General features: G+C 43.1%; 1 protein-coding gene across 3 annotated transcripts in view; it reads left to right on the forward strand.

Annotated features, from left to right (window-relative positions):
* The window catches only part of CLMP (CXADR like cell adhesion molecule), a 117086-nt gene extending 106796 nt beyond the window's left edge, over nt 1–10290 (forward strand). For all 3 annotated transcript variants that reach the window (XM_081239206.1, XM_081239205.1, XM_081239207.1), the window contains 5 exons: nt 3938–4139; nt 4823–4990; nt 5460–5582; nt 6155–6296; nt 6874–10290. In XM_081239206.1, the coding sequence (XP_081095332.1) occupies nt 3938–4139; nt 4823–4990; nt 5460–5582; nt 6155–6296; nt 6874–7174 (936 nt within the window). In that variant the 3' untranslated portion in view covers nt 7175–10290. The remainder of the gene's footprint in view (nt 1–3937; nt 4140–4822; nt 4991–5459; nt 5583–6154; nt 6297–6873) is intronic.
* The last annotated feature ends 2444 nt before the right edge of the window (nt 10291–12734 follow it).

The following is a 12734-nucleotide window of genomic DNA, read 5'->3' on the forward strand; positions in this document are numbered from 1 at the left end:
GCAGTTAGAGTACACCTAATTTAGTGTGGGACGGGAGGGGTAGAAAGGGCACTTATGGAAAAGCAAATGACCTTTTGGAAAGATTAATGGACCCTTAGAAGAATAGATGGGAGATGCGGTAGTTTGTGACAATGTCTGGGTGTGATGCCCACCCCTGATCTCCCAGAAGGGGAGGTTAGAGTTGCCCTGGGAAAGGGGATTCATGGACACAAATTCTTTGGGGAGGCTCTGCTTTTGGGCAGAGAAGGGATTTCAGGAGCTCAAGTGACTTCCGCTGAAATTTATCCTTATGCATGTGCAAAGTGGCATGTTTGGGGGTGGCATGTCCTGGTCCCTGACAACACTTATAAAATTCATTTCCCTGTATTGTTATCATCTCTAGAACAGTGCCAAGTGTAGAGTATGTTTTCGATTAGTGTTTATTAAATAAATGATTGCCGGGTTGCAAAATTGCCTAGCCAAAGACAGTCGATGGCAACAGACATACATAAAATCAGAGCGGCCTGAAGGATCTCCCAGACAATGCCCAGAATTATAGAAAGAGGATCCAGCAACCTGTTTGCCCAATGTCTTGTCTTTCACACTTTCTCCTCACATAAAAATGGTGCCAAGGGGGCTTCCCTGGTGGCGCAGTGGTTGAGAGTCCGCCTGCCGATGCAGGGGACACGGGTTCGTGCCCCGCTCCGGGAGGATCCCACATGCCGTGGAGTGGCTGGGCCCGTGAGCCATGGCCGCTGAGCCTGCGCATCCGGAGCCTGTGCTCCACAACGGGAGAGGCCACAACAGTGAGAGGCCCGCGTACTGCGGAAAAAAAAAAAAAAAGGTGCCAAGACATGCTATGGATGACAGCATTCTTAGTCTGAGTGTCCTATCAGGGAAGGTTTCATAAGGAATTAACATTGATTTGGGGTTTAAAAGAATGAATAGGGATTCTTTATGTGGAGAGATGGAGAAAGGGGTTTCTAAGTGGAAAATTGCAGTGGGCAAAGGCATGTGAGCACAAAGAAAGCGCACCTCATATGAAAGCAAGGGAAATGTACCCTGACTACACCCAGGAATGTGAGGGGGACTAAATAGGAAACGAGGTTGGGAAGGTAATGCAGAGATCATTTTGATGTCCCTGGTCTGAATCTGGTCATCATTCAGAGGCAGTGCAGAGCCATGAAAGGTTTTTGATCTGGGAAAGAGCTAGCGTGAGTTTTACATTAATATTAACTTGGCATTAATTTACATTATTATGTAAAGTAGACTGGAGAAGACAGACATCTATAGGGGCCAGGTAGCTGGAAATATAAAACTGGAGCTCAAAAATATGTTGGCGATAGTGACAAAGATGTCAGAATTATCACAACTGTGGTGTTGGTTGAAGTGAGGGGACAAAATCGAATACTGAAAACGTTTTAAGTGTATTATCGATTACAGTGTTTACCTTAATTTTACTTGCTGCTCCCCCATTTCCCCCTCCCCCACAAAACTGTGAGGCCCCATGGTAGGAACTGTGTCTTATTCCTGCTTGTTTTCCAGTGCCCAGCAAAGCACCCAGCAGATGCGTTCAATAAATATTTGCTGAAGAAAAAGAACATGCAGAAAAAGGAGAAAACACTTTTTTTCAGAGAGGTGGTAAGGGCAAAATGGATGATACTGAAAAGTTTTGATATAATGGTGAGAGCATTTATGGCCATTTTATTGGATGGCTTCATATCTTTTCAGGAAAGCATTTCCCGTGCTGCAGGGCATCACGTGATTGACAATAGGGTTAAGGCCTTAAAGTAGAGTGAAACAATTTGGAACAGCTGCAGCCAGAAATGTGCCTGGGGGACTCCCATATGCTTGCTGCTTTTTTTTAGTGCTGTTCTTTGTATCTGGCATGCTCCCTCCAGCAAGCTTCTCCCTGCCTCTCTAATCTCTTATTTAGTCTACTCATCTTTCAAAGCCTAACTCAAATGCCACCAACTCTTCTGGGACATTGTCTCTTGATACTCTTTCAAGTTAATCATTCCTTTTTCTATGTTTACACTTCTCTCCTTGTTAATCCTGCTAGATTATAAATTACTTGATGATAAGAAGAGGGTTTTACTTCATCTGCATAGCCTCCTCCTGACCTGATGGGGAGCAGTCATTCCATAAATGTTTGCTGATGTTTAAATCAAGTAATTTTAGGAATATGATTGCTAAGTGGCGGGGAGGACAAAACTGAAGTTACATGGCTTGAGGTCTTGGTAGACAAGATCAGCATGGTTTTTGTGATTACCAGGAGGTGATGGACTAAGAGAACCAGGAAAAGGTTCAAGAACTAGAGGTAGTGTTGCAGGCAGATGAAAATCCAGTAAAAATCATGATTGTTTTTTCCTGTTGGGGAAATCTAAAGTTTCGTCTCCCTACCAGGGAAAACAAAGACATGAAGCTCACGTGTATTTTATGGAAGGAAAGGACACAATGTTTTCCCACCTAACTTACTACTTCACAGTGAAGCCAGACAAAGAAGGAAAGCCAACAATGAATCCCTCAGTATCAAACCTAGATTTTAACCATAAACTTCTACTCCTTAACTTCAGCTGGACTCGAAACTTTTGTAAAAACAAAACACATTTTTTCATTTCACATTTTCTCCTTCATTTCCAAACTTTCTGGAACAGCAGTTTCTGAGCAGCGAAATGAGTGCAGGTGGGACAAGGAGAGGTAATTGTGGTAACCAAAACAATGAACTGGATGGCTTTAGACTGCCGTGTTCAAATCCTGGTTCTGCTATGTGCCTGTGAAATGGGGATAGATAATGCCTACTTGGAAAAACTGTGAGAAATAAACTAGATGTAAAAGCACTTAGCACAAGGAGTGTATGTACTTTGACCAGATCATGTGCAAGTGGTAGGAAATGCAAAAGTGAGGAAGGTATGCAGAGGAAAGGTAAGTCTCCTCCCCTTCTTAGCCTCCATTCTCTCAATTCCCCTCAGAGTCAACTCTGGGGACAGTTCTGTGCATTTACTTCTTTCCTGGACTCAGCTGTGAGAACTTGAGTCTGTAACTCAAATTTAAAATTCCTTATAACACAGGGAACTATACTCAATATTTTGTAATAACCTATAAGGGAAGAGAATCTGAGAAAGACTTTATATATATGTATGTATATATGTGTATATATGTATGTATGTGTATATGTATGTTTATATATGCATGTTTGTATATGTGTGTATATATGAATATGGGTATATGTGTACATATGTATATATGTGTGTATGTATGTATATATGTATTATATGTGTGTATATATCTATATATGTATATATGTGTGTATGTGTATATATGTGTATATAAGTATATATGTGTGTATGTATATATATGCATATATGTGTATATATGTGTATATATGTGTATATATGTGTATATATATATACACACATACACACATATACGTATCTATATATATCACTGAATTGCTGTGCTGTGCACCTGAAACTAACATGATATTCTAAATCAACTATACTTCAATGAAAAAATACACATATAAACATTTAAAAAAAATAAAATTCCTTACCTGTAAAATGGAAAAGTCCTGAGCATTTAATGCAACAATTACTACTTTATAGTTAAAATGCTACACAAATATGAGGTGTTCGTATTCTTAGAAAAAGGAAGGCCTAGACAAACATAGTGTATTTAAGTTTGTTTAGAACAGAGATCTCTTCGACTCTTAGAATCACCCCCAGGCTTGGCTGCTTTGTTCCATTTCCTTTCCTTTCCTCGTCTTTTTTTTTTTGGCCGCACCACGTGGCTGCATGAAGGCTCTGAGTTCCCCAGTGAACCCGCGCCCCCTGCAGTGGAAGCACAGAGCCCCAACCACTGGACCACCAGGAATTCCCATCTTTTCTTCATCTTGACCTCAGTTAGAGGGCAAGGCTGAGAGCCACACAACTTGACTCTGCCTCCGTCTGTCCCACAGGTGATCACTTACTCCAGTCGTCATGTTTACAATAACTTGACTGAGGAACAGAAGGGCCGAGTGGCCTTTGCTTCCAATTTCCTGGCAGGAGATGCTTCCCTGCAGATTGAGCCTCTGAAGCCCAGCGATGAGGGCCGGTACACCTGCAAGGTGAAGAATTCAGGGCGCTATGTGTGGAGCCACGTCATCTTAAAAGTCTTAGGTAAGACAGAGTGCCCTCGTAAATGCCTACATCTTATTAATAAGGTCTCGGTGAGGGATAGGCAAATGTGTCACACTGGTACAAAACTTCTTGTTCAATCCTTCGTATTATACGGATGTCACCTAGTCCAGTTCCCTGGGAAGAAGTGTATATGTTTTGTATTTTAGCCATAATGAAAGAAGAAAAAATAATTACACTTTTCCACAGTAGCCCATTACAAAATTTAAATATCCTCCTATGTTTAAAAGTATCCTCATACTTAACAAATCTCTCAGATCTGTTTCAAGTCCATTTCTCTGTTTTGTGATAGCAAGAACTACTAAGTTCTTAATTGCTTACAAGTTAATGAACTTCTGTCCCTGTTTCAGTATTAGTAAAATCACACTCGACTTTCCTAAAATTTCCAATTATAAAAGTTTCTCTTCTTTGAGAAGTGATGAGAGAGTTTCTGAGGCAGCCTCTAAAAATTACAACAGTACCACTGGAAACAACTGGAATTGGGTGTATATGTGTGCAGGGGATGTAAGTGGGTATATTTTGGAGGGTGATGTAAAGCATGGCGAGGTAACAAAGTGCTATTGAATCCACACTCAAAAGTTGACCATATGGGTGGAAAAACAAGTCAACAGGATGTAGTTCTTCCACTGAATCGGGTGTTTGGGGATCTTTTTTTTTTTTGCCAGTGAGACCATCAAAGCCCAAGTGTGAATTGGAAGGAGAGCTGACAGAAGGAAGTGACCTGACTTTACAGTGTGAGTCATCCTCCGGCACACAGCCCATTGTGTATTACTGGCAGCGAATCCGGGAGAAGGAAGGAGAGGATGAACGTTTGCCTCCCAAATCTAGGATTGGTAAGTCATCTTTCTACCGGTCTACTGAGATAGCAGGACAGTACTCTCTCCATGAATTCTAAATCTGCTTTTGTCAGCAACTCACAAGGTGACTTTGAACACACTGCTGGACCTCTTTGAACTTCCATTTTTCATCCCTAAACGGGGACAGAAAAATCTGTCTTTTCTTTCCTCAAATGGCAAAAATAAAAGTGCTAAGATTAGGAATAAATGTACTCTATAAATCCATTATATCTAATTATTGTGTTTAGTATCCCTTAAATGTTCAGAATCTTTTGTAACTTTTGAGGATGCACTGCAGTTTAAAGGAATGTTCACCTTTCTTCCCACATTCCAAAAAGGGATCGATTCTCTCACCTCATCCTTACCAAACCGTATTATATTGATAGAATCTTAGGTCAGTGACACAATAAACGATAAATATAGACCTTGTCACTAGGGGATTACAGTCATCTTTCTGCTTGTGTAGACTACAGCCACCCTGGACGCGTCCTGCTGCAGAATCTCACCATGTCCTCCTCTGGGCTCTACCAGTGCACAGCGGGCAATGAGGCCGGGAAGGAGAGCTGTGTGGTGCGAGTGACTGTTCAGTGTAAGTACCCAAAGGGTTGGTTTGGTTTTGTCTCTGCACTGTGGTTCAGTGTAAAATGTTTTTAATCACAAGTAAGAGTAAGGTCAACATCTTTATCTACAGAAGAACATGGCTATCACTGAAATAAATTCAGTAATTACCAAGGACTGTTCAACAGTTGTAGCTAACTCTGTATTTATAGTATGTGTGAATTTTCCAGCCCCCTAAAGAAATTTATTACATCCAGGAGGGGACCAAAACCAAATGGAGGTTTCCTTTATAGATATAAATTTCCCTTACAAAGGGTAACTTCTGCTCTGTTTCCAGAGCTTCTCTTGTGTCTGTTGTTTCTCAAAAATAATCAGCTAAAAATAATCCTAATGTCAACGAGGCATATTTTGGGGTGTCGTATTCTGCTCCCCTTCAATATCAAGGGGGACAGTCATACACCAAGAAAGGGTATATGGGGAACTCAGGAAGATAGATACAAAGATCTGGAAATACTCATCTTGTCCAGAGCTTATGTTTTTTAAGTCTATGTGTTGCTTAGCTTATGTTTGGCTTTACTTTTGCTTTTGTTTCTGAGAAAACAGATGTACAAAGCATCGGCATGATTGCAGGAGCGGTGACAGGTATGGTGGCTGGAGCCCTGCTGATTTTCCTCTTGGTGTGGCTGCTAATCCGACGGAAAGACAAAGAGAGATATGAGGAGGAAGAGAGACCGAATGAAATCCGGTAAACCTTCCGCAAAACCCCCTTCCTCACCTAGGCTGCCTTTCTACCGCCAGCTCCCTAGTGACCAGCCAACAAAAATGTCCCATTTCCTCTTAACCTTAAATCTGTTAAAAGGATTATTCTGGTGGGTAAGGAGTTCCAGCCTAGGGGCAGGAGGACTGGTTTACCTTGACTTTCTTGTGGAACTATCCGCAACAGGGACTTAATAGCTAAACTCTGCAGTTCCTTCTCATTGCCTTCCACTTATAAAGGGCATGCAATAGAGAATGGGCCTAGCCTACGGGCCATGAAAGGGCTTCTGCAAACTCCCAGTCAAGGGGATTGCTGTCTAGACATCCAGTAGGGAGTGCCCATTCCCCCAGAGTAACAGGGTGGACCTCCCGGCCAAGGGGCCGCACACCCGCCCAAGCCTGCCAGAAGGGCTCAGGACACAGGGGGAGTCCCTGTTTCCCTACGTGGTAGCTCGAGGTTTCCACCTTGAGGAGTTGATCGGACAACCTCAGAAAGCAGCAGCCGCAGCGGAAGCTTTCACCGTCCTGTGGCCGTAAAATCTATCTTTGCTGTTTTTCCTCTTCAGAGAAGATGCCGAAGCCCCGAAAGCCCGCCTTGTGAAACCCAGCTCCTCCTCCTCGGGCTCTCGGAGCTCACGCTCGGGTTCCTCCTCCACGCGCTCCACGGCAAACAGCGGCTCCCGCAGCCAGCGGACACCGTCCACGGAAGCGGCGCCCCGGCCAGGGCTGGCTACCCACACCTACGGTCCCGTGGGGCCGGAGGCAAGAGGGTCTGAACCAAAGAAAGTCCACCACGCTACCCTGACCAAAGCAGAGAGCACTCCTGGCACGATCCCCAGCCAGAGCAGAGCCTTCCAAACTGTCTGAGTTCGAGCGGACTTGACTCCCATCCTTTCCCAGGAGTCAGGACTCTTCTCGTCATTGACGCCCAGTCACCAGCCACACAACCGCCTCGGACCAAATGAGAGGTCATTTAAGTAGCAGTGACCATTGCATGGGAGAGATTCAAATGAACACTTTCCTCATATGACACCAAACAGGAAAAGGATGTAAGCTGATGGTCTCCAAAAAGGCATCTCACTGTGCTTTTAGACCAGAGCGGGGGCCAAATCTGTGCATTTGGGGACCAGGACCTGTGGTGAGAAAGGCTGGGGAGAGGGGAAGTGAACACACTTAGAATTCCTCACTTGGGCTGTTTTGTGTCAACACTTTGACTCACCACTGTTAAGAAATGAGGTGTTGTTCATACATTTTCTATGCATTTCTGCAAACCTACTGGATTGCTATGATTATTCAGAGTCAAGCAGAACCCACAGCCTTATATCACACCTATCTGCACCATGAAAAACTCCAAAAAAGGAAACATGTCTCTTCCACCCTGACCTGACTTCATTTACCAGAAAGTTTGGATATTAATTTCAAGAGCAGTTGAGAAATAGTGGGAGATGGAGAATGAGATTTTCCCACTCTGATCTTGATGTTCAGATGGCCACTGACAAATATCAGAAATATAATGCTGGAATAATTGTGGATTTTCCCTCAAATTGGATGTCTCTAAGGACTTCCCTGCTGGGTATCTCTGGAGCAAGAAAACAATCATTAGGTGTCATTTAACAATCTCCTTAGAAGTCTTCTAGAGAAAAAGATATTTTCAGAATGCTGGAAGATCATCCAATAACAGTCTCTTCTTTCAGTGAACATATGAAATCAGGATTTCAAGACTGACTAGACTAAAAAGTGAGATTAGATCAGCTTTCTCTTAATATGTCAAGGAGTGGCATCAGAAGTTCAGCATTGCACCAAACTTGAAGCTTCCTCCATTTCTTTCACTTTCGGAGAAAGATGTGAACCTAGGACTTTTGTTGATTCTAGGCCTTAAATTATCAAAAAGTTCAGGGATTGACAACCTTTCCTGATGGCAGTGCATGGACATCATACCATTCCCTCCTGAGAGGTTGAGGTTGAGACAGAGAGAAGTTCAGTATTTTCCCAGTTTAGCCTCTCAGGAAGCCTAGCTCTGGGCTGGAAGGATAGGAAATTAACATTTAGGGAAGAGATGGTGAGGATAACTAGTGGGTGGCAGGAGGGATCTAGGTTAGTGCCTGTTAAATACTGTTGGCATCTTGGAAAGAATTAGCAGAAATGATTTACCAGGATAGCTCTCAGAAGAGAGGACTCATGGGAGAAGAAAGGTGTCTGAGAAATAAAAAGAAAGCAGCCTCCAATACAACAACTTGCCTTTTAAATAGTTTTGACGACTCTGTTAGTCAAATTCATCCTATGGCAAGAATGCTAAACCTGAAATAGCCCTTCAAAGACTCTAAAGCAAGTGTCAACAGATCACCAGTGGTAGGGCAAAATATTTCTTATTATTAAAAGGACACGGAATTCCCTGGCAGGCCAGTGGTTAGGACTCTGCACTTTCACTGCCGAGGGTGAGGGTTCAAGCCCTGGTCAGGGAACTAAGGCCCTGCAAAAGTAAAAATAAACAAATAAATAGATAAATAAAAATAAAATAAAGTCTTAAAAAAAAAAGGCAGCACGCTGTAGGAAAGAAAAAGTAGTGCTGAACATGGTGATGAAAGCCCTGTTCCTAAAATGGGAGGAATCAGGTGCTTAAAGGGAAAAAGTTGATCTGGGATTTTGTCCTATTTCTGATTTTCATTTTTACATCTAATTCTCACATAGTACAAATGCATTTCCTTCCAAAGTCCTTTAAGAAATAGGGTTTTATCCTTGAGTGAAAGTTTCATCTTGAGTTTTGTCTTCCTCTAAAAAAAAATTGGGGGTAATTCCCTGGCAGTCCAGTGGTTAGGGCATCACGCTTTCACTGCTGAGGGCATGCGTTCAACCTCTGGTCAAGAAACTAAGATCCCGCAAGCCACGCGGCATGGCCTGGGCGGCCCCCACAAAAAAAAAAAGTTGGGACATAAGAGACATTGAGGAAGTAATGTAAAGAATGCCTGCCATTAGTTTAAGAGGGCTAGCACATTTGGAATGCTTTTTATACTAACACTGCCTCATTGTAAGACATAAACTCCTTACTCCACTTCCTTATTCTTCTGGTAGTGTGGTGTCCAGGCAACATAACACATCTGCTCTGTAATTCTGAGAATTCTCATTCCTGAAGTACCTGAGCCAAATGAGTACGCTATGGCAGCTGCAGCTCTACCATCACTAGAAATTTGCTCTTATCATTATTTATTACCTTTGAACCTAAGGTTTCCTGCCTATGCCTCTGCAAACAGAAATCAGTCCCCTTTGCGTGAAAAGGTTTAGATTATTTAAACAGGTTAGTTATTAGAAGACTAAAATACCAGTTGAATATCCATATTATTTTGGAAATCCATTCATACTGGATATCTACAAAAAATGTCACAAAACAAATTATTACCTGAAGTCTGAGAAATTCTAGGAATTGAAGATTCTGAGAGATAAGGTGCTGAAGTCTTAGTAGTGATAGTGTGCTTCTCTTTCAGTCAGGCTTTTGGGTTCAGATACGACAGGCTCTGGGTTTAAGATAAAAGTTTGAGCCACTACTGGTTTCAAACCATATTCCATTAATCTTGCAAGTCAAACAAATTTGATTCTTTAATATAAAACAAAAAAGGATAAAATAGATGGTAGAAGAAAAAGTGTTTGTAGGAAGAAGATACAGATGGAATGCTGTGGATGTTTAGAAAATAACCATTTCAATAAAATGCATACACTAAACTTAGAACTGTAAAATAATGAAGTGATGCCTTTGTTGTTACCCTGTATAAGAACAATTTCAAAACTGCCGTTGCGAAAAAGACATATATAATTCTGCTTCATTTCTGGTGTTAAGCTGTTTATATTTCAATTTTAACTTCTAAGTTGCCGTGTAAATGGGACTGTGTTTGATCACAAAAACCAAGTATTTATTACAGGTGCATCTGTGTCGACAATTTAAAAATAAATAAGTAAAGGTGATACTGTAGGAGAGGCTGAAGCTCATATAACCTGCATTGGAAATTTATTTATTAGCTTGCAGCCAACTGAAGAACAGAAGAACTCAGACTGAATATGATCTATTATTTATTGATTCCAGTCACAAATATACCAAGCACTTTTTTCTCACAAGGCGAGATACTAAGTAGTCCTGGACAAACCAAGTGACAACAAAGTTCATGACAGAGTTTCTGACCTTAAGGACTTTATCAAAATAACAAATATTTACTAAGCAAATATTTTATATCAAGGTGAAGTGCCAGTAAAAAAGTACACACTAAGGGGTTCAAAGAAATCTGAAAAGTAAACACTATGAGATTTAAATAAATCTGAAAAAAATGTCACAGAATTACATGAGATAATATATGCAAAGCACTTAGAACAGTGCTTGGCGTGTGACAAGCACTCAAAAAATGTTAATCATGACCCTCTTCCCTAGTCAGAAACTCTAGGCCTCAGACTGGAGCCCCAGGCACCCAAACTTTAACTTTAGATCCTGAGTGGGTTTGAAACCCTGTGCATTTAAAGAGGTGGAGGCAGGACATTTATCATAATCTGAACTTTATACATAATACATAAACTCTCACTCTAGTCGATAAGAAGATAGTTCAAATCCTAGAACGCGTTTTGGAAGTGACCAGAAGGGAAGATTATCTGTTCAGCTTTCTGTAATCACTGGTACTACGTGGGATACCCCAAACCCGTGGATTTGGGCACCCGTTCTATTTTCCACCGGTTCAAATCTTGTAGGTAGGTCAGAGGTTAGTTTAAAAAGCTGCAAAATATAGGGTGTGGTTCAGAGATTGTACTCGATAAATTGGGTGGGGAGAGGAAGTCTGCAGATGCTAAAGAAAATTGTAAGAAGTGTACATCTTTCTCTGCAGTTCGAGTTACACGTGTTTTCAGGAAGGAAATTACTAATAAAAAAAGACCAAAGATTCCGGAATCAAGAGCTAGGTTCTACTGTAGCTCAGCCAGATGTTTAACTTCCCACAAATAACATCTCTGAACCTCATTTCTCTCCTAACACAGGAATGAATGATCTCTCTCTGAGAATCGTTTTGATGATTAAATGAAATAGCAAATGAAAGCACTTTGTACCCTGGGAAAGCATCATATAAAACTCCTTGGGAAGTGGGGAGAAGTTAGGTACCTACCTCCAAGGACTCAAGATCACATTTTCCCCCAGAAGGCAAATACAGAAAGGACATCCTTTGATCCAATATTCGAATCTGTCTCTAGGCTTTACTGGCTTTGCCAAGGACGTCTGACAGCCCTTCTCGAAGTCTGGAGGCCTTTCTAATTCCAGCCACGCCACTAAAAGTTCTGCTAGGTAGTCTTAAAAAAAAATCTGTTCACCTATTTGTGCCCACTCATCTACTAAATAGGAATACTACCTGCCCAGCCTGTTTGAAAGCGCTCACTAGAAAGCATTCAACGTGCTGAGAAAAGCTTAGAATGACAAGGCCCCAAACACCGCATCATGCGCCGCAATGTGAAATTCTAGGTACACTGTTTTGTGCACTCCACTCGTTCAGTAATATTCTCAAGGCGTTTGTGCCTGGTTTCTCGCTTAGTTTTTGCCTAAAGTCTGGGCAGGAAAGATACTACCTTGAATTACTGAAAGTAAGAGGCTCAGGAAGTCTCAATCAAGGACACAGGGCTACCGGAACCCAGGTTCCTTACGCCTGGTTCACTTACAAGGAAAGAGCTCCCTAGCTTTTCTTTTTTTTTTTAAACAAATAACTGAGAAGTGAGGGGGCCCGGGCGGGTGGCGAAGGGGCCGAGCCAAGAAGCCGAGTCTATTCTCGGTGGGCGCTGGGGGGTGACGGAGGCATCCGGGCTCCAAGAAGCGACTTTAGCCATCTATTTCGCTAAGGATCCAGACACAGCATCGGACCCTAGAGATTGAGAAGTCGGGCCCCTCCGCACTCTGCGTCGGGGTCAGCCGGCCTCCAGCTACCACAATGAACAGAGGGTCCCGGGGGCCTGCCCGGCTAACCTGTCGCATCCCGCGCAGAGGCGAGACACCGCGGCGGCCGGCCGGCTCCTTCCATCCCCAGATCTGGGTGCCACTGGGCAAGTTACCCTCGCAGCGCCCTGGGGTCGGAAACTTCGGCCCCGTCGCTCGGGGTCAGTCCTAGGACAGAGCCACGCTGGCTATGTGGGTGTGTGGAATGCCGGAGGGCCGAGAAGACCATCTACAAGGCCGGGGTGGGAGTAGGGGAAAGAGAATGGTGGGGGAGGGGCGCAACCACCTTCGCGGCCATCTTGTCCTCGCTCCACTTCCGCCTTCTCTCCAGGGCTGCCGGCGCCGGACCCCTCCCTGCAGGCCCTGCGCTCTCGCTCCGGGGGTTCCGCAGGAGCCAGATAGCAGATCGCGCTGCTGTCATTGGTTGGTTCCAAGTTGGCCCGCCCCTCTTCCTCCCCCTCCTTCGTCCCTCCCGCCTGCGCT

The sequence above is a fragment of the Mesoplodon bidens genome, assembly GCF_964165515.1.
Source record: "Mesoplodon bidens genome assembly, chromosome: 7".
Classification (NCBI taxonomy): Eukaryota; Metazoa; Chordata; class Mammalia; order Artiodactyla; family Ziphiidae; genus Mesoplodon; species Mesoplodon bidens.